At 34.0% G+C, this 24102-nt stretch overlaps 1 protein-coding gene across 1 annotated transcript in view; it reads right to left on the bottom strand.

Moving 5' to 3' along the window:
- Window positions 1-24102, bottom strand: part of LOC123699263 (E3 ubiquitin-protein ligase AMFR-like) — a 49253-nt gene that overhangs the window by 17057 nt on the left and 8094 nt on the right. The window contains exons 2-3 of the mRNA XM_045646183.1: window positions 3915-4172; window positions 196-348 (exon numbers count right to left, since the gene is read on the bottom strand). Of these exons, the coding sequence (XP_045502139.1) occupies window positions 196-348; window positions 3915-4172 (411 nt within the window). The remainder of the gene's footprint in view (window positions 1-195; window positions 349-3914; window positions 4173-24102) is intronic.

Genomic DNA, 24102 nt, shown 5'->3' with positions numbered 1-24102 from the left:
AAATAAATATTTTACACAATTTAATCAATATTTGGTACTCTCCCAAATACTGATTAAAATTGTGTTAGGTTGTGAAATAGGAGAGGGGCTTCCAAAAGTTCTCCCAACTTATCGTTTGCTGCCCCCCTTTAAATCAATGTTAGGTGTCCCTTCCCCCCTTGATATCGTTTGTTTTCCTCCCTCATTGTACGTTACCTCAGCGGCCATGAACGCGAAGGTGTCCCGTCCGGCGGGCAGCCCCCAGCGCACGGCGGCGGCGAGCAGCGCGCTGCCCGCCAGCAGGATGCCGGCGAGCAGCGCCAGCAGCCGCAAGTGCGCCCAGCGAGACACGCTCGGGGACGACGAGAGCTGGCAGATAATAATATTTTACGTAAATATAAATGATGTAGTTTTTATACTTTTTGTACATTTTACATTAGAATAGTCTTCAAGTTACACACTATGAAACGTTCGGGATAGCTGGGTGAAAGGTTAGACCCTTTAGTTGACTTCAAATATACGTAATGCCCTATAAAGCTAAATTAAATATGTCTACACAGAAAATGAAAAAAGTAGTCTTTATTCGTCGAAATTTACTCGTTAGAATTTAGTTCAAAACTCAATTTTTAAATCATCTTACAGTAAATTATAACAAAACACAATAAAATAAGTATTAATATTATTTCTGCGTAGCCTAAACTTTACGTAAATAAACTAGAATAAACTCAACTACAAAGTAAATAACATTGGAACTGCAATAAAATCTATCAATGACCTCGGAAGTTGAAGAAAATTGTGCCAAAATCTACTCTTTGAAGCCAGACAGGCAGGCTCTTTAAATTCTCATTACTAAATCTTTCAGCCGACCTTTTAACAATACAAAACTTATAAATTATTGTTGACTTCTAAATATTACAAGGCGAATGACTCCATTTATATTACTTTTGTCAAAGTCAAAATTTGCATAAGATGTTTACAACGATGTTTTCGTTAAAATATTATTTCATCTAATACCCCCGGCCCTGCCACACTATGCTCATCGTCCTGCTCCTCGTCCTGCTCATCGCGCTGGCTGCCGTTATTTCGCCTCGATATTGCCGTCTGGCCACACACTGCTCTACTCGCGCGATTAATCGCGATGCTCTTCATTTGGCACTCGTATTGCCGGTCCTTTGACTCGCGCGCAAAAGCCGACAAAATAGGGAGCAGTGAGCAGGACGATGAGCACGACGAGTGGCATGACGAGTAACGTGGCCACACTACGTCCCTGCCTACTTTCCTCATCACTTCCCATACCACTCGTCGAGTCGTGTGGCTGGGGTATAAGAAACGACTTACAGTTAGCATAGGTAATCATATGTTTAATATGCATGACTAAAATATCGCCTTAATAACCGTAAGAAGCTCATTTGCAGTCGAGCATAATATCGCAGCAAGTTCGTACACATGGAGTTAATGTGCATACTAACATTATAAATGCGAAACCAAATACATATGTTGTTGTTTTCACATTTGAACTGCTGAACGGATTTCCAAAATTTGTATTCATAAATGATGAAATCTTGGAGGAAATCCAAAATGTTTCTTATGCATTGACCAATAATAAAAATATATTAAGATGCAGAAAAACCCATAAGGCCTTTAACCATGACGTTGGATCTTATTGAAGTGAAACTTCTTTAGGTGCTTTGACAGTAAAATTTCAAGGTCATGGAGTAAGGCGACGATTTTGGTATCTTTGAATCTTGCCAAAGAAGTTTCATTTCGGAAACGTGTGCTCTACACACACGCTTTCTTTATTTTGTTACTTTACTATTAAATAATTCTTCATCTAATTCTCGCGTAATATATTCTATAATTTTATTTAAATGAGATCAAAAGAGACTTTTTATATCCTAATCAATTATCAACAAACAAAGTTCCTTGTAAAAGCATGACTCGACTATTATTTTTTCCCTTGATCACGTTTTAGCAAAGCAATCGTACAATAATTTGCATTTATATTTATTTAATAGTTTCTTTTAATACTATATTTATATGAAACAATCAAGTGTTTAAGTTTTTCCATTTGTTCAACATTAAATGCTCTGTTTTTTCCAGAGTCAAATGATCTACAGCCATCTTTTGTAAAAATACATGGAGATGATACCCACTTTTACTCACAAAGAAAGGCCTTTTACAGCAAATAGTTGCCGAGACTTCTAGTATCATACTGCCTCTAAAATACCCACATAAGAGGAGAAATAGCACAAATAGTTGACGAAGGATAGTGGCGAGTGAATGGAATCCTAGCTCACAGCCAGCGGTCAGACAGGTCTACGTGACCTAGCCAACCAATGCCGTTTAGCGAATACCATCATAGCATTCGTACACGTGGCCAATGTTAAAATTACAATTCTAATAATGTATATCGCAATATTTTTTTTCATTATGAATCATCGGATTCGTCATAAAACATAATGGTAAGTAATTCAGAACGATTTTTTCTGATTTTTTTTAATTGTTCTCTTTAACAGATAGCGACCAGCTTGTTCCTCATGTATTATAATAATTAATGAAACTCGCAAGGTTAATCCATTTAAAATATATTAACTAAATAATCGATTAAAAGGAAGTAATTCTGATATTTAAATAGTCCTTGAGCGATCAGTTTTTTTTTTTCATATTACTGGGTAAACCAGTTCCGTATTTCGATAAATATTTAATTTTAATCGACGTCGGAGACAATTTAAATAACATAAATAGCCAAAACCAACTTGCGGCAAACACATCTTTTTGCATAATATTTACTTTCGTGAACTTAAAGCGTATAATAAATTAAGAATAACTCGTAATTCACATAATTAAACGTGTTGGTATATTTCAATCACAACATCAGTGACGCAAAACATTTTTTTTATTACTATTTAGCATAAATTCAATTAAAAGACGTCATGATAGTATTGAATAATATAACTAGGATATAAAACAATAGTATATTGACGTTAAAATCATCATAGAAGTTGCATTCCTCTTGTAATAGGAAAATTCCTCATTGAGAACAATCAAACTGATCTAGTACAGAAATATTAAAGCATCTTGAGCAAGATCACTGGCATTAGCAATGCAAGATTTGTAATTAACGCGCTTATTTTGTTTCATTATCGATCTGTTTTGACGTGCACAGTAATTGAAGTTATTTGTACGATTAAAATTAGATTTGTATTATTTATCTGAAGATATCTATTATCGCATTTATCATTATTTAATAATTATTTCTGATCTCATAGATCATGCGATGACATTGTTTTGTTTTAGTTTATCAGCACTATATCTGGAAGTTGTATCTTCTGTTTCTAATTCGTATACGTGTGATATGCTATCATCCGAAATGACATTTATAAAGAGCTGCGAGCCTCGACGCGCGATAACTGTTCTGTTTATTTTTATTTTATGTTATGATAATAAGTTGTTTTTCGTTTGTATCGTAGACAGTTACGTAGTTACGTTCTACGTCTTTTTGTATCACCGCGAATTTTCTTATCATATCTGACCTGAGCCAATAATGTGTTTACAAAAACAGACCAACAGATATTACCTACTCCAATTTAATTTCCAGATTTATAATCGGGTGGCCTTTGACGATTGTGTCTATTCTATAGACATGTTTACGTGAATTTGATGTGCCTACTCATTTTTAATTTTGTTGAATCAATAATAATACATTTTGTTCCTAATGTCGGTAATAGGCATGTAATTGGAAAAACAAGGTAAGGTAAGCATTAGTCACAAAGTTTCTCAGTATATTTTTCACTAGTATTCTTAGCAAAACCTTAACATACATGATTGGATCACATAACACATTCAATCAAATCTTACCATTTCTCAATCATTTGTCCAAGCTCATACAAACACCCAACTGACTTCCATCAAAATCAAAAAGCATCCCAACTCACATATTCGAAGCGATCCTTGCACAGCTGCGTCAAGAGCAGCAGCGAGCCGACGAGCGTGAACCAGCCGCACCACATGAGCACCTCGTCCATGTACTGCACGTTGAGCACGCCGAACACGAAGATGAACTTGTAGAACACGTAGTTCCAGAACTTGTCCTTCACGCGCTGCGCCTCCGACACGCGCAGCCGCCCGAACACCGCGCGCTGCACCACCACGCCGCACAGCGCCAGCGTGCAGTACGCCATGTTGATTAGGGTCTGCGAACAATTGGATACCATTAGGATTTCATGCTTTTTTTTTGTTCTAGATAGGGAAGCGCTTGACCACAATCTTGTCTGAGGGAAAACTGTATGATATGTAATATGTATGCTAGAATTAGGGTTGGATTAAGAATTTAGTACTTGAAGATATGGGAGAATATGACGTATGTAGGTACACCTTCAAATTCATGCTGATCAAGATCTGCCAGTTATTTGGGATGCTTAGTATTGACATTTCACTTTTTTCGAAAATACGTATGGGAAGAAATGAAGAAGACGATGTTGATCAAGTAGTAAATACATTTTAAGTATAATGACAATTCCAGTGTAGTGTCAATGAATAAACTCTATATGATTGTATCAAATAATTTTCTTATAGTAAAAGCTGTGTTTACGTTACTAATTAGTAATTACTCATAGTTGGTCGTATATAAACATTAATTTAGCAGACATGTTTATAAACATGGATTTACGATGTAATCTCTGACACTTGAAGATCGACATCGGATTTTACTTTTACATGCAATTGCTCCAAAAGAAAATGCAACGAAAAGCAGTAGTATTATGCAAATATAAAGTTTATTATAAATGTCTAACAGATATTCATTAAAAGGTCACTTAAACTATAATAAGCGTCCTTGTACTACAAAAATTTAATTGTGATTATCATCACAGTGTATATTTTAATACACATTAATTAATTCAATCTACAAGATGAGCGTATAGACCAAAATATTTTTTTAATTTGTATTTAACGATCTAACAACCGAATAATATTATGTAGATATGACTCACACGTAAAAAATAAATATAGTGAGTCTGATAGTGTTAACAGAAAAAAAAAGTTTGGAAAATCCAAAAGTGCACGCCTCATAATCTCATCCTTTACAATAAAATTGATTATTTATAAAGGTGTATATAATATAAGTATGTGGATACACTTGTTCTCATGTGCCAATGCTCTTGTACTGTCTCAAAACAGTTGGAAAAGTAAAGAAAGCGGTACCGTAATAATTGAGCTATTTTTCTTGTGGCCCCACCTAGATGTGAAACTGCGCAGGTTTAAGGGACTGACTACCAACTTATTTTTTTAAACCTTGACTTATAGTATAAAGAATCGAGTTTATAATGGTGAATTTTGAGTACACTATAAATATAAAAAAAAGTCGATATTTTTTTTGTTTATTTAATAACAATTAAACCACATCGAATCAGACCCTGAAAAATGAAAGGGTTCTATTCCTGAGCATACTCAAGCGTAAGAGAAAAAAAAAGACTCGATTAGTAAAGTATTTCGGTCGCTATCGTGTTAACAAGAAAATCCTCCGCACATACAGACACACGGACGTCCAAGACAGAACTTTTTTAAACTGTTTTTTAACTAGTTTAAATAACAAAAATGACATCAAAAATATCATGAATGTTAAAAATAGTGTTTTTTCTTAATATGTGTGTGTATGTATTATCTTACAAGTGCAATGTATGATACATAAAGACATTTTAAGTTTGAAAAATCAAATGTTTTGCGCGAAGTGACAGTAGTAAAATAAAATATAATATATAACAATAAATAAATGAACGAAGTTATTATTATTGACTTCCAAATGTTATAATTTTATCAGCCGACCGCGAAGCGTTGAGGCCCACCTCAACGCTTCGCTTATGAGGCGTGCAATATACGGCACATATTGAGTCCCTTTGTGATTTAAAGATCGTCGCGGTCGGCTGATAAAATTATAACATTTGGAAGTCAATAATAATAACTTCGTTCATTTATTTATTTACGAAAGTATCTCTAAAATGTAAGGATTTTTTTTTACTTATTTTCATTGCTGTACGCGTCATTATAATTGCATAAGCAACTAACAAATTATTGTTACCTCATTCGATTTCTTAAGGAAGTCGTTTGAATGATTTTTTTTAACTAATTTGTTAATTAAAATATTTATTCTATTCATGAATTAGATATTCAATAATTCAAGGTTGTCATGTAGGTTCACGTGGGCCGAGTCGTGAGTGTTTAGTCTTTATTCTTTACAGTACAATTATTTAATTTTAGTATGTATTAACAATTTCAGTATTTACAAAGTGTTGCATCACACAGCACATTGTAACTAAGTCCTATCTATTATGTACATTGTACACGCTTTCACTGTAATTTCACGTTTAACGTGTGTATAACTATATTATTTCCTTTCGTTTCTTCAAAATAATGTTCAGCTGTTAAAATGAGCAGACCAGAATAACCGATTGAATTGTATTGATGTGAACAAGAAGAAGATACGGAAGATGATATGGAAGAACGTATTTCAGTCATACATATAACCAAAATAAATTATGTTCTAAAATGTGTTTGGTACATTCACTTCACAAAATTGCAATTAAAGTCCGAATCACGCGTTCCCAATTACCATACACACGTTTCTGAAAATGGCCGGCGGGTGTACAGGCTTTCATTAATTACGCTCAGCTGATCGAAGCGTATGCGACTAATTGTCACACACGCCTCACCAAGCGAAGCGAGCCTGCAGGCTCGAAGCATGAATTTTCTACGACAAACTAACAATAATTCACCATTTAATTCATGTTAGCGACATTCGCCTTTCATAATTATAATTGAAAACAACAAATTGTAATCGTCTAAATGCTTTCCGAACCGGCAGTAAATTATTATTTTTCTATATTTTAACTCTTCAAAACCGATTCTAATCGAAGATTGAATAAATAAATGTTTGAGTTTGTATGAAACACGTTTAAAAACACAAATATTTGACAAAAAGCTTATTTGAGTACGACAAGCGTATGCGAAACGAGGGGGTAGATAAACGCAAAGCCTATTTATACATTCGCCGAGGCGTTAGGGTGAAGGTTAAAGGTCGAAAGTCTTGTCTCCCACACTGAAAGCGTCACAAAGTTCATAATTTATAAATAGAATAGTCAGCTTTTTTAAACAATTCTTGCGGATATTGTGCAGCTTTATTAAATAGAGTTGGGTGAGAAGATATATGGGCAGGAACAATAATACATAGTGAATTATTGGCATTGTTACAACGTATAATGGCAGACATTGTCACCCGGCTAACCGCGGCTGTCTCATGCTATTGATTCCGATATGGTGCTCAGACCGCCTACGGACTGCTTAATAGATTGTCTTTGTTTATCTTTGCCAGGATTGGGAAGGAATTATTGCGTCGGGAATTGACGTAGTATATAATAGAGATATTAGAAAACAATAAAAACTTTAAGGCAGTAAACACTATGACCTCGTCGTCCTCGTCTTATTCATTCGTTATTGGATTTTCGCATTAATGTCGTATTTATTGAACCTGACGAACTAGATTATCCTGTTTGAATTCCAAAAATTAAATAAGTAGTTTGTTTCCTCAATACTGGTTCCAAGTACCTATTCAAATATGAAGACATCAAAACAACAAAATTTATTGCGGCAATATTTTTCAATTCTAACAACAACACGTATGTAATAATATAAGTCGGAATAGATATTACAAAAGTATTACGTCTAATATCATAAGAAACTTCAATATAATTGCTGATAAGTGATAAGATTAAAAATAAACTTTATCTTACTGAGCTTGCGTTAAATAATAATTATGAATTAAGTATAGACAACGTGTGAATGTCACGTAATAGACACAAAACAACCTGTTATCGACAGTTTCCAGACTAACATTACGTCGTAAGTACTCTATAGTCTATAACCATGACCTAAGTTAGGTTATTATTCTGTGGTTAGGTGAAGTAATATTGATATAAGTATTAAAGATAATATAAAACGTAACTTATATATTACTTCACCCTATGGTTTAAACTTCTATGCTCTATTTTAACTAAATCCTAATAGAAGTACATAATATATATTATGTACCAATCATGTATTGGAGCGTAAATGAAAACATACGCACAATAATAAGATTTATACAAATTCATAGACATGGCTTGTAAAATATGGCTAGGTATAACAATTATTCCAAACGAGACCAAACTGAACACTACACGAAATACCAGAAGTAAAGCAAACTTCCTACAACGAAAGCATGTTACATGATCGAATTGTTACATAGCACACTGCCAGTTTACACTGGACAGTATCTGTTCCAATTCCCAGTGATATTCGACGTAAACTAGATTCGCAAATGGGCCAGACGAGCCAGACCACGCCTAGGCCTGCGTCCTACGCCGCGATAGGTCAAGTGGCCAATTTGCAAAGTTCCTTGATGCGTAAGTTATACAGCGATAACTTTACGTAGTTTTAACAAGTGAATATGTGAATCATGTGCTCCATAATTTCAATTAATATTGCTATTTTTTGCTAAATGCTTAATGCCAATATCTCATAGTTATACTAGCTGAACTAGCTAATTAGTAATTACATATCATCTAATAGTTTCTCGAATTTTCATAATATTTTCTGATGAGTGTATAGTAATTAAGGATAACCTTAATGTGGTTATCATGTAAAAGTTAGTCAGAGTGTAAAAAACACATGACGTTTTTTAAAATGAATAAGTATTTGTTGATGAATATTGCGTCGATTATTCAACGATCGTATTAAAGTTTAGTTCTGTCCAGTCATTTTTATTGTTGTTTCTTAAATTAGATAACCAGGCATACAATCTAACGTTGTAAATAAATTCAACGATAATATTAGCGGACATAAATACAACTTCGAATGTATAAATAGGTCGCAGCTGAACAACATTCGTGTTTATTTTTCTTATAGGCAATCCGTAATATGTTTTCTAAATATTAAATTACAACAATAATATTTTGACATCGTGATTCAAAATTTAAGGTGTAAATGGCCTGTGTAGCACTCACTTCTAGAGGAACTGTATCTATATGAACTTAAGTTCAATTAAGGTTTGCAATTTTCAATACTTACTACAAATAAGCCTTTCTAAACCTACTTTTATTTTCAAGTAACCGCGGAAATACAGTAAAACATTACCATCTGAAGTTTCATACCCAAGCCCCATAGGGTCCTAAATATTATTCTCGTGTATTGCACGCCTCATAAGCGAAGCGTTGAGGTGGGTACTACTGTCACTTCGCGCAAAACATCTGATTTTTCAAACTTAAAATGTCTTTATGTATCATACATTGCACTTGTAAGATAATACATACACACACATATTGAGAAAAAACACTATTTTTAACATCCATGATATTTTTGATGTCATTTTTGTTATTTAAACTAGTTAAAAAACAGTTTAAAAAGTTCTGTCTTGGACGTCCGTGTGTCTGTATGTGCGGAGGATTTTCTTGTTAACACGATAGCGACCAAAATACTTTACTAATCGAGTCTTTTTTTTTCTCTTACGCTTGAGTATGCTCAGGAATAGAACCCTTTCATTTTTCAGGGTCTGATTCGATGTGGTTTAATTGTTACTAAATAAACAAAAAAAAATATCGACTGTTCTCCATATATTTAGTATATGTATATTCTTTATTATTATTATTTTTTTTATATTTATAGTGTACTCAAAATTCACCATTATAAACTCGATTCTTTATACTATAAGCCAAGGTTTAAAAAATAAGTTGGTAGTCAGTCCCTTAAACCTGCGCAGTTTCACATCTAGGTGGGGCCACAAGAAAAATAGCTCAATTATTACGGTACCGCTTTCTTTACTTTTCCAACTGTTTTATTTTATTTCTTTTTTATATTTATAGTGTTCTCTTTTTAAATAATCAATTTTATTGTAAAGGATGAGATTATGAGGCGTGCACTTCTGGATTTTCCAAACTATTTACAACTTTAACGCAAGTCACCTGGCCATCATTACCACCAAGCAAACAAACTGATGAGCATAAACAATTGTATAAAATCGTCAACACAACGTAACGAATGTCAAGGCCGCTAGATCGGAACCGTGCCAACTACGTGCTGAGACTGTACAAGACACTATCATTCACTACGATACTAATGTAAGCTGACTCATTGACCACCGCTATCCTATAATAATGAGTTCGAATAGGTTACCAATACAACATTCGATCTTCAAAAACGGCACACGAACGCACACACGATTAGACGTCAAAGTAAGATGGCAAGATACTTGGCAAGATTCAACTATCGTGAGCGAAATATAGACAAATGAAGTGATTTCTGTCTATTTAGCCATGTTTCGCTTCGTTTTTAAGCGCTTTTAGTTTGTAATATCATTGATTGACATAGTAAACAAATACGAACGTAGAGAAACGTTCGAAACGTACATATTATACACACACAAGACTCAAACGAGCGAAGTTATGTATACTGTGGTATAAATAATTAAAGCCGCAGCAAACAATGATGGTTGAGCGACAAATCAGTAGACTATACAATATACATGGTCCCCAATAAAACCGACATGCCATATCGGTCAATTAAGAAAAGCTGGCATGTTCACAGTACTCACACTTATGCAATTTCACTTACAGTATGTTCAAAAACAAATGCGACTCTAGTTTCATTTTTTTGAACACTTCTCTGAGAAACACCAGTCGCCTCTGATGTCAAACCATACAAATCCTTCATTAGAGGATATCCACCATCACTTTTTTTATTATGATGCATGAAATAGTTAAAAACATTGTACGTTGTTTCACGAGATTGTCCTGTTAAAGTTTTGCCGGAACCAATTCCTTCTGATGACATTTTATTCTAATCTCCAAATAGATTAATAAGGACAAGCACCGCACGTCAATCACACGTAACTGTCGCTTTAAATTCAAAGACACCAAAAAATATTTGTTTTGAGAAAATATTATCTACTAGCTTCCGCCCGCGACTCCGTCCGCGCGGATGTCGGTCTTCGCGTGGATGGTTTATTTCTCCATTTTGAGACCTCTGACAATAACATCTTATAAATATCTATTGGACCCAATTCCCAAATACGGTTAGGCCTATAATAATACGCAACGTGTGTTCGCGGTTCTACGGAACAACGTCTATGGATAAAACTGAAAAATTAAGATTAATTTTTTTCTACGTATTTTTGCAGGATAAAAAGTATCCTATTTTACGCCCAGGATAATAAGGTATAATTATACCAAGTTTCATCGAAATCGAACCGCTAGTTTTCACGTGATGCCTTCACATACAGACAGACAGACAGACAGACAGACAGACAGACAGACAGACAAAAATTTTTTTAATCACATATTTGGGTTTGGTATCGATCCAGTAACACCCCCTGGTATTTATTTTTTCAATATTTTCAATGTACAGAATTGACCCTTCTACAGATTTATTATATGTATAGATTCTTAGGAATGCTTTTCCCTTATGTCCGAGATACAAAAAGCTAGTTTTTTATGCTATGATAGCAAGCTAGTGTCAGTCAGCTAGCAAGCTTCTGGCTTCGTGTAGACAAAACTAGATTCGTTTCTAAGCTAGAAAACTAGTTAGCTAGTTGACAAGCCAGGACAGTTTCAATAGGATTGAGTTCTATTTTTTAGGCGAATAGCCACCCCAACCACTGATTTTACTATCTTAGCTTATGTACTGTGTTTATGTGACCGATGAAGCTAGTTTTCAGTAATTGATGAGAGCGTTTAGCATGTGTGGTGCAAGTTGACGCCTTTGCTGTTATTTACCAATGATTCCGGTTAGGTTTTCATCCGGATCCACGAAGAACACGAGCCGGAGAAACGCTTGAGATAGTTAGCCATCTGTGGCATCCTCAGGAGGTACATCTATATCATCACGGGAATATCATAATGTGGGTCCGGATTAGGAGTCTACTTTGGCGCATGAACCCAGCGCATTTGTTGGTTACAAAGGTAGTATAAAAACACGAGGAGGTAGTAAATTAAAGTAGTAAATTAAAAAGTATTGTCTCATACAAAGTAAAAATGGACCAGAAATTCTTACGCATGAATGATAATGTCCCTTCGCATACGACATGACAGGGAACGGCCGCTCTTCGAGACCAAAATATTCAAGTTTTAGACTGGCTTGCATATTCGCTCGTCTTTTAATTCTATTGAATATGCTTAGGATATGTCACAACTAAGCGCTCTAAAAGATTTTCCACAAAATTTAATTACGGATCAACAACTTTACGAACACTTCCAAAGAACACATACCGCAATAAGACATTGGTATTCAATTTTAAGTAAGAACAACCGATATCGTTTGTAAATTAATGTAAATGGTGATAACTCTGATTATTAATTAGTAATTTGATTTTTGAAAAAAAAAAATGCCGATTTTAGTCAAAATTTATATTTTTCTAACAAGATCCTTATCATCCAAATTTCCACCTTGGTGAGAAAAATTGACATTTCTAATGAAAATGAACAAAAAATTAAATGATTTTATTAAATACTGTAAAATAGTATATAATTCTTCCATTTACTGTATCACAAAATTCTTCATAGATTTTTAGATATTCGTACTACACCAATTACATCACCCTGTATTTATAAACAATTGCAAAATATGACACATACATAGGCCGGGAGATACTGACACAAAATTTCGGGTCATTTGTAACAGAATGGCGGTTCTACAGAGGTCTTATTACGCAATGACAAAAAGAAAAATGATGGTCAGAACGCTGGTACCGGCGGACTAGTCGCGTGGGCGTAAGTCACACTCGTCGGATAAGTAAGACCCCTCTAGACCGCCATCCTGACCCGAAATTTTGTGTCAGTATCTCCCGGCCTAACATGTGCAATGTGTAAATGTGTTGACGTTCCAGCTCTTCTTAATATACTTATACAGGTTGACATAACAATGCTGTATTAATAAATCTCAGCGACCACAAATAAATCTATGTTATGTTATAGTGTTAGGCTCGTCTTACAATCGTCAAAATAAATAAATAAACTTAGATGGATGGAAAATGAATTCAAAATCAATTCTTTTACAATCGGACCATGGCCAGCAATTGTGGCATCTATAATTCAATGCCCGGTGGCCGGACCCCGCTCTATTTCTGTCACTATTTCGAATCTTACTTGGAAATCATCATCAATTCCTATTTCTCGAATATCATTATGCATAATAGATGTATGTAATCCTTGTATAGTTATTATTCTTAAACTTACCGATGGCAAAGAAAGCTATAAAATTATAAATAAGATACATATAATAATTATGTTTCTACAACAATAACGTAATGGCACCGAATACCGACCACTGATTGATACGGCTAAATGAATCCTTTAAAAGATAAATTAAATACTCTAGAGGTCATAAGAAAAAATGATATTATGAAAGATTACGAACTTTTATTTTAAAATATGCACATAATTGTATTTCATAATGGCTTTTTATTACCTAAATTTGGATTTTAACTGTCACGACTGGAAATTAACTGAAAGCACCATTTTCCGACCGACTGAGTACAAATACACGTGTTTCCGACCACTGAGTAGCTAGATTCCGACCAGTCAAATATTTTCTACTAAAATCAACTTTATGGTAATAGAAATACAATGGAAATTCGTAAAAACCCGTTTCGACTTTTCACTGCATAACGCGTGGACCGATTTCGATAATTCTTTTTTTATTATATTACTTGAAGTACGAGGATGGTTCTTATGGAGAGATATTTTAAATATATACCACGGGCGAAGCCGGGGCGGACCGCTAGTTTTAAATAATATTTAAGCATTTATTATAATAACAAAAACTAACTCTATGTTAGACTTTAGTAGTTTAAAATTACATTTACTCAAACGCAAACTCATAATATGCCTCACTGGCACATCCACACTAAATTAGAATGTCCCATTGACTACTTTGCCCAATTCTAAAATCCATTTCACCAAAAGTATTATTTCAGCTAATGAGAATACCTACTTCAGCCTCTTTTTTATCACTCATGATGATGACCTGAAATAAACGCATGCAATTTCACTCAAGCACAGCGCAAGCAAAAGCAACCCAGTTGGACGGAAACAGGGAAATATATCGCACCTAGATTCCGACCAAACCTAAATTTGCGTAATAAAGCCTCTAAACCGAAATTGATATTCATTTTTAGTTCATTTCTGTTTCATATGTACACTTATAAAGATCTCACAATTTCGTAGTTATGCAATTATGTGTCATAAACGTAAAATATAGGGGTTTTAAACCAGACCGGTCTTTGTAAATGAATAACGAAAAAATCAAAAAAGAGTGTCAGTTAAAACGTATATTACAAATAATCCATTAAAGTTAGCATTGGTCGCATACAGGTGTAGTATATAAGCATAGCGTTTAGAATAAATAACTTAATACGAAACCTCCACAAAACAACATGCATAATAGATAATTACCTTCTTTTACAAAGTGCGAAATTCCGTTTACCGACCGATTCGGTCGGATTTCGGAATGTTGTTATTTTGAAAAGCTCCTCATTCCGTCCATAATTATTTGTCCAAAAAAACCTATAAAAACACGCTATCTTTGCATGTATATTTTAAAATTAATAATTTAAAACACCAATAAAACGTTCAAAGTAAATTAACCACAAACTTACCAGAGTATTTAGCGTAAAAATCCAAATGTTTATTTTCACCGTTTTATGTTTTTTTCGCATTCAATTCAATACAAACTACACCCTCGCCTAGGTTTTCTTGGATTGACGAAATGTCGGTTAAAATTTGAAACCCAATTTTGGACAGATGACGTACGATAAGTGATTGAATCGAAAGCCTTCAGTTTCACGAGTGTCACGCGTATTTTAAACGTTTTATCAAATAAAAATCAAAATGGTCGGATAGAGGAGGCTAGTCGGAAACCGGTGCCGTTACGTTATTGTGTTTTCACAACATATTATACTTTATTTAGAATCATTTTCAAACAATACCAATATTAACGTAAAAATAATTCATTTTTCAAAATTAATTAACCTGTAACCACGAAAGGTTATTTCGCCTGAAACCAGGCTTATCACTGTATCAAACGATTATCGTGAAGGTCAAAGAATCGGTCTGACTTCAAACTTTTGCTTGACCTTTATTTATTTCGTGCTATTTCAACTATACAATTTATATAAACAATGAATATTAATTATGATATTATTTTTTCAATTCTTTTCCCAACCGATATAATCCATACTAATATTATAAATGCGAAAGTAACTCTGTCTGTCTGTCTGTTACTCAATCACGCCTAAACTACTGAACCAATTTTCATGAAATTTGGTATGGAGATATTTTGATACCCGAGAAAGGATACAGGCTACTTTTAATACCGGGAAAATGACGCAATCCCGGAAATCCCACGGGAAAGGGAACGGAAGCGGGTTTTTCTTTGACTGCGCGGGCGAAGCCGCGGGCGGAAACCTATAGTATTATATAAATTTGTTTATTGTCTTAACAGTAGGCCGTTTAATTTGTATTATTAAACGGATTTGTGTTAAAATTGATTATGTATGAAATATAATAATTTACTAAGAATAGAGATATTCACAATCTAAAATTTACACTGAAATAAATACGTATCGATTATCTTTTCACCGCTTTGGTTTACATAATACCTACAATTCACTGCACTTTACATAGATTTAATTGATTTTATATTACCTTAATATTTAATTAGGTATGATTGGCGCCAAAACGAGATTCCTAACAAAGAATGTTCATAATATTTAGACTGCGATATTCTAAATATAAAAATGAATTCTTTTTTTTCGAACACTGTCTATGGCCAGATGTACATATCGTGTAGTTTTCATAAACAACGAATTGTAAATTAATAAACAGTTTTTTTTTTGTTGTGTAACTTTTGAATTGATTCTTATGACCAGCAGGGTTTGCATTGATTGAGTTTCTAACCGGCGACGTTCCCAAATCGGGAGAAGTTATCTCAATTCTATTTTTTTTTTGCTTTTGTTACCAATAATTAAATCGATTAACGTGATTATTTTTGTGTTTGATAGCTGTTTGTTTCAATTTTAAAATTTTGAGTGGTACCTATGCCGGTTCGTCGGTACACAAGAACGTCGGTGACCTTTTTTGTAAAAAAATCTTTATTAAAGGGTCATTTTGAAATGACCACACATTTATCAGTCATTCAACGACAATAATTGTGATTAATCAGCTAATTATGTGCATATTATGTGATTAACGATGCGACTTTATTGATTAACTACAATTAAATGCGATAAAAAAGCAAAACAATTGAGACCTTTAATTTCAAACGACCTGCAGGTTCATTGAACGTGAAATGTATAGAAAAGTGGTAAACAAACTGACCCGTACATTTGCTGACAGGGTTGCCAACCGGCAACCTCTACTCTATTATGCCTACCTTAAAATGAACTATCATTATTCACCTGATTATTCACCTAATCATGAATAAAAATAAATATATGAATGAATGAATGAATGAAATACTCTTTATTGTACATACACAGTAATAAATTTTGTTACATAGTTAAGATAGCTTATAATAGAGATGTACAAAGAGCGGTTTTATCGCTCGAGAGCGATTTCTTCCAAGCACAATATAAACTTCTTCACTTCCAATATAAACATTTTATGACTCAATATTACATCAAAAGTGGCCATCGGAATTGATATTGCTTTGTAGATAATAAGTACGTGTAGTCAGACAAAGCTTCACATTTTTGTTAATTTATTTCTGAAGATAAAAAAATTGTCTGCCGACATTGGTTTTTTGTGATACAAAAAAAAAAACAGCTGTCTCGTGTCGGTATCCGTACGAGGTAGCTGTATGCGAAGATAATAATTATTAGTCATACTTGTTTACGTGTTTCTAACCATTGTAATTCACGCTCACTCGGTACGATCGCCGTTGGGTTTTATACCTAGCGGCCATACGCCGAAGGATGAAACTAATGCGTTTGCGCATATCTTATAATAATTCATAGCTAATACGATCTTACAATGTCGCGATGCAGTAGTGCTATGAGTGAGGAGATTTTAATGCAGAATGTGGAGATTACTGTGGACGTGGAAAATGAAGAGATGTTAAGAGCTGAAAAAAGGGAAAGAGAAGAGGATGATGAACAGGAATGGTCTGTGGTAGGTAAAAAAGACAAGAAGTTAAAACATCATGAAAAAATTGAAATATATATCACAAGTCAAGAAAAAATACCAAAACAGTTTACAATCGCAAAATTACTTAAAGAGAATAGCATAACCGATATAGAAAGAATAAAATATATCAATCCATACAAATTACGTTTGGAAATGATGAATGAATTAACTGCCGACAGGTTGATAAATTGTAAAGCTTTCTTGGAAATGGGTTGGCGTATTCAGAGACCGATGGAGAAAAATTTTTCATATGGTGTCATTAGAAATGTCGAGATAGAAATGACGGATGAAGAAATTCTCAATATCATTGTCTGCCCGGAACCCGGTAAAATTGTTAGTTTATATCGCTTGAAACGTCGCAATAGTTCTGAAAAGGAGGGTTGGTCAAACAGCGAGTGTATTCGAATTTGTTTTAAAGGTAATTACTTACCTTCGTATGTCTTAGTCGACAGCCTTAAGATAAAGGTAGATCCATATATATTCCCTGTGTCCCAATGTTCTCGTTGTTGGAAATTGGGACATTTTACAAAAAGATGTCCGTCGTCGAAGATTGTTTGCCCGAAGTGCGGTAAAAACCACGCAAATTGTGAAGCGAAATCCTTTTACTGTGTTAACTGCCGAGGCCAACATATGTCCCTAGCCAGAACTTGTCCTGCTTTCTTGAAGGAAAAAAAGCTAAGAGAAATAATGGCTGAGTATAATTGCACATATAAAAGGGCTCTGACGATCTACGTGCCAAGCGAATCACCCAGAAAACCAGAACCCAGCATAGCTGATATAAATTACTTTTCGCCACTAGACATAATTGATGAGGACAGTTTGTTTCCACAGCCGTGTTCTGGTGAGCAATTAACATATGCAAACGTCGTTAATAGAAAACCAATTAAGAATGTAGGGATCAAGAAGACAAAATTACCAAACTCTAGGGTGTCTAAAACTTCAACAGATCGTGAGGATTATCTGACTGATTCTTTAAACAAAATGGATTCTTATGGATGTAACGTCGAAGAAAATACAACTGAGGGAGGTCAAAAAGAGAAAGATGTAAAGTTTAGTGAGCTATTATCACGGTTAAAGAGTATTTTGTTTCTAAAAGGTGTATCTATACAAACTAAAATGTTCAGTATTCTAAAGCGGTGTATTGAATGGGTTGTGTTAGTCCTTGCCGAGTACGTTTCTGATTGGCCCTGTGCGAAGATATTAATGGACCTCCTCAATAGTGAATGAAAACAAATTTGTGCGGTTGAACATACTACAGTGGAACTCTCAGAGCGTTAGACCTAAGTTATTAGATTTTGAAAATATTTTACTACGGGAAAAGATCCACATTGCTGCCCTATGTGAGACTTGGTTGGAGCCGGGTTCACTCTTGAAGGTAAAGAACTATACTGTTTTCCGTCAAGATAGGGCCGATTCGTATGGTGGTGTAGCTATATTTATTCATGAATCTATTAAATGCAGCATGCTTCATGTACAGGGTAACAATTCAGCTATAGAAACAATTTGTGTTAAACTAGTTAATTGTAATATAGATTATATTTTGTCGTTGTATTGCCCGCCCTCCGTTCGAACATGTCAATTAGATTGGGACATCATTTTTTCTCAAATGAGTAGAAAGGCGCTTGTACTCGGGGATTTCAATGGACATCATTCTAATTGGTCAGTGAAAACTGACCAAAGAGGTACACAAATCTTTGACTCACTTATGGATCACTCGCTAATAACATTAAATGATGGCTGTCCAACGCGTATTTCGTTCACAAACGGTGTGCTTAGGGAATCAACTCCAGATATCTCATTAATAACATCGGATCTTGCATTACAGTTTAATTGGACTACTTTGAATGAGACGTTAGGCAGTGACCATGTCATGATAAAAATTTCCACTGAATTTAAAGAAAAACAAAACATAATACGCAGACGAAATTATAAAAAGGCAGATTGGCACGGTTATAAAATTTTGTTACAAAGCTTGTTTGATGGTTTTAATATAACAGAGGATATTCAAAAATCTTATGACTTTTTTATAAATTTTTTAAATTTCGCAGCTGATTCTAATATTCCATATATTAAAGTGAACCCCAATCCTAGTAATAAGTTTAAGCCAAAACCTTATTGGACTTCTCTACTTTCTAAGTTAGTTGCAGAACGTCGATTAGCTTTAAAAATATTCAGACGTAACCCTTCTCCACGAAATTTAGACATTTTACAAGACAAAATTCGGCTTTCTCAAAGAGCTTTACGCCAAGCCAGAAGTGAAGCATGGCACAAATTTTGTAGTTCATTGGATGAAACAATTAGCCAAAGTGACATATGGCGCAAGATGAGGTGGCTCAAGGGCCTCAAAAACTCACATTTTCATGTAGAAGAGGAGAAAGCCGTTAAATTATTAGAAAAGTTGAGTCCCGATTATGTTTGTCCTGATAAAATATATTTTGTGTCAAATAATGAAAAGTTGGAAGCACCGATTTCTTTGAATGAGTTAGAGAGTTGTATTCGACACAAAGATACATGTCCTGGTAGTGACAACATTTCTTATTCGATGATCAGGTATCTTCCAAGAAATGGTAAGATTATTTTAATTTCATTGTTTAATAGTATTCTCATGCACGGTGTTGTTCCTAGGCAGTGGAAAAATATTACGATTATACCGATCCCAAAACCTAGTGCTGCGTCCCAATCTGGTTCATCCTTACGGCCGATATCAATGATTTCCTGCATTTGTAAAGTTTTTCATGGCATTCTAATAAACAGATTAGAGTGGTTTATTGAAAAAAACAGCTTTCTTTCTCAAGATATTACCGGTTTTAGGAAATGTAGGTCTTCCTTGGATAATCTATCGTTACTGGTCTCGAGAATTCAAGGTTCATTTTCAGAAAGACTTTTGACGTTATCGTGCTTCTTAGATATTGAAGACGCTTATAATAATGTTGATATAGATGTTATGTTGAGGCATTTAGATAATTTAGGGGTAGGATCTAAAATGTGTGGCTACTTATTTAATTTTTTGAGGGACAGAATAATAACTATAAATATTAACAATACTTCAATAAGTAGAATGACAAGTCGGGGGCTAGCCCAAGGTGATCCTTTTTCACCTATTCTTTTCAACTTAGCTACAATGAACATTTGTAGGAATATTATAAGCGTTTTCATATCCCAATACGCCGATGACTTCATTTTGTATGTGGCCGACAACAATATAGAAAGAGGACGGAGACGTTTACAAGGTGCTGTGAATGGTGTTTCTGAGATGCTGTTCGAACTGGGATTGGAAATCTCTCCAAGCAAAAGTAAAGTCTGTCTTTTTGGATATGTGCGTGAATCGTTTGGTTTATCAGTTAACAATTCTCCCTTAGAGGTGGTAGATAGCGTAAAGTACCTAGGATTATGGTTGGATAGTTCGTTGCGGTGGGGGAAACACATAAATCATCTTAAGGATAAAGTTTTAAAAATGCTGAATGTGTTCAAAGTTTTGGTAGGACCTGGTTGGGGCGTACATCCCAGTCACCTACGGCGCTTATATATTTCAATGGTGCGTAGTAGATTGGATTATGGTAGTTTTCTTTATGGTAATAGCTGCAAAACACATTTATCCAAATTAGATAAAGTACAAAATGCTTATATGCGGGTTATTGGAGGTTTTATCAAGAGTACACCAATACACGTTATGGAGAATGAATTACATATTCAACCCTTAAATGTGCGTAGACTTTATTTGGGTGGAAAATTTTGGTTCAAGTCAGCATCATTTTCAAATAGCGAATTAATTAAAGTTTTAGATAATTTGGGTAGGTTATGTAATAATTTATATTGGAGAAGGAAGAATAAACCTATTCTAATAACGATACACAATGAATTCAAAATGACGAACTTTTACAAAAGAACTAACCTAGGAATGTTTTCGCTCAATACATGGGTCAGCAATGTGGATTTGTCCAACGTAATTTCTTGTGATATTGATGAAATTATTGTATCCAAAAAATCTATGAACAGTTTGCTTTTAAAATCTACTTGTGAAAAACATCTAAGTAAATATTATAGTAATTTTTATAAAATATACACGGATGGTTGTAAGATGGTTGATAGGTCAGGTTTAGCTGTTTACGATCCTCAAGACAATTGTTCTATTAAACTGAGAGTAACAGCAAAGGTTTCTATTATGTATTTAGAATTAATAGCTATAGCAGAAGCTGTATCGTATGTAGATTCACTTGATTCCGGTTTTTATGTGATCTTAACCGATTCTAGAAGTGCCCTACAGCACTTGATTAGCTGTACAAATAATGTTGAAGGATTACCAATCGCTTATACAATTCTAAAAGATATATGTAAGATTTTGTCTTGTAATAAAAATATTAAATTACAGTGGATCCCATCCCACGTTGGATTATTTGGTAATGAGGTGGTTGATCGACTAGCTAATGAGGCAGCATGGGATGGACCACTATTTGAATGTTCACCAACATGCTCAGATATGTTACATTTATTAAAAAAGTATTGTAATAATATTTGGAAAATGTATTTTGATGAGCGGTCACTGTGTAAAGGAATATGGTACAAAACTATTCAACCCGGTCTTACTCGCTCACCATGGTTTTCTGGAGCAAAATTCAACCGAGCCGAACTAGTAACGGCGTTCCGTCTCCGTTCAGGACACATCCCGCTGAACAGTTTTGCATACCTTATGAAGAAAGTTCCGACTCCTAGATGTTCTGAGTGTGACATGATTGAGGATGTGTATCATATTTTGGTGGAATGTGTTCGGAATGGAGCGGAGCGATATTCATTTACATCCGTAAATGGTATATACAATTTACGAGAGGTGGGACTGATAAATTCCTTGTTATCAAGTCCTACCTCTCATATCACTAGAAAGTTGTATAGTTTTGTACTTAAAGGAATTAGTCGTAGGTCATAGATATTTTTAGTTTGTACCTTAGATTATTAAATAGTTAATATAAGATTAAGATGTTCCTATGGGGATGACATGTTCACATTATGAACAAATCCTCTTTTTAAAAATAAAGATTATAAAAAAAAAAAAAAAAAAAAAAAAAAAAATAGACCGTGCATAAACAATTAACAAAGTAATGTTAAAGAAAAAAGTCTCTTCACACACACATTTTTTTCCACTTTTTGTTAAGGTGCTAATTTTAATATGTACATCAAAACTGTGTTACTAACATTAAAAATAATGGTAATAGAATCCTTTGCAAATAAGCTTCATCTGAATGAATCTAAATATTTATATACTTATAAAGAAGTTAAAGAGATATTTTTATTTTCTTTCTCATTTAAATTTTGTGATATTGAAAAAACTTGCGTGTCGCAAGTGTTTACTGACCTTGCACGTGATCTTGATTCACAATACACAAAATAATCACAAAGTAATAAAAACAGTTTTCTAGGACTCGTTATAAAGGTAATTTATGTATGTATTTTATTTTGAAGAAATATTTAATAAATAAAGTACATTAAAAAAACTCGGTGTGTTGTCTTTTGGTTGATTAATGTATGGTTTTCTTACCGACATGCAATAATTCCTTTATGACATTACATATTTGTCGAATATATGTTCTGTGAACGCTTCTACGCGCCATTTCATCTAGAAGAGCTAATACAACGAAGGGAAACAGTAAACACTTGTATTGAATTAAAAGCAAGACATTATCAATTGACAAATGACATTATGCCACCCCTACTGGCCACACTCACCACACTCTACAGACGTTGATCCGGGAAGGAAACTCCGCTTTTACGCAATTGGACATATTTTGACATTTGATATGCATTGCATTTTTCATTTTACGTTGCTGGAAATTCCATAGGAATTAATTTTTACGCAAAAATAAATCGAAATTTATTGCATTTTTGATAATCCCACAGTAATTTATATTTTACAGAACAAAAAATGTCGTTTTTGTGTAATTAACCTTTTCTTTAATATTATAATATGATTATAATATTTTTTGTCATACTCACAGCTTTTCCTTACTGAAAATCATTTTTTCTTCACATGATACATTTTTGAGATTACTTAAACTGTACACATAATTAATATGACATATCTACCGACGTAGGTCATACTCATATTATGAACTACCTACAAGATTTAAACGGGTATTTCTTTTTTATTTCTCATCAATTAAACAATATTAACAAAAAATCATTCACATTCTTAGAACTCATATACTTAATCGCCTAACACTTGATAAAACAAAAAATATAACAATGACGTTTAAGTTGTTAAGTTTTTGTACGAATGATTCACTACTTATAAAAATGTAGGCTTTTATTCGATCATTAAACAATTATAATTTAATGACGTATATATACAAGACAATCTACTCAGAAACGTGTAACAGGAAAAAGTCACGTGTTTCTGAATCAAGAACACTGTAAAGGACAAAAAAGACAATGTTGCTCAAGTGATCAAGTCTCAGTCTTATAAAACCGCACGTCACCTCGCCCTTGTCACTAATGGGACAAACACACATCGACGATGTATTTTTCAAGCTCTATTATAAAAACAAGCTCTTTAATACTTTTGCTGTATTTTATACAAAACACACCTCCATTTAAAGTCAATAAAGTTCTTTCTCAATAATTATATTTTGTCACACAATATTTAATTGTAATAACAACATCGAACCACAATACAGTGTTAAAGTGAGTATGCCGATTGAACCGAGAACTTTCAAAAGTATATAAAACCCAAGAATAAAAACTAAACAATCACACAAAACATCAAAACAACTGACCACGTTACAGCCTGCACGTGCGATCATCGCGTGCCAAGCCGCGGGTCGCGTGACACCGCGAGACGAGACCAATTAACACCGGCCAATATGGTAATATAATCTCGAATCTAAATAATAGATAATAATAAACACATAATTATTATTGTTATCAAAAA

Source organism: Colias croceus, chromosome 17 (genome assembly GCF_905220415.1).
Source record: "Colias croceus chromosome 17, ilColCroc2.1".
NCBI classification, from domain to species: Eukaryota; Metazoa; Arthropoda; class Insecta; order Lepidoptera; family Pieridae; genus Colias; species Colias croceus.
The sequence above is the reverse complement of the archived record's forward strand: the minus strand, read 5'-3'. Positions and strand labels throughout refer to the sequence as shown.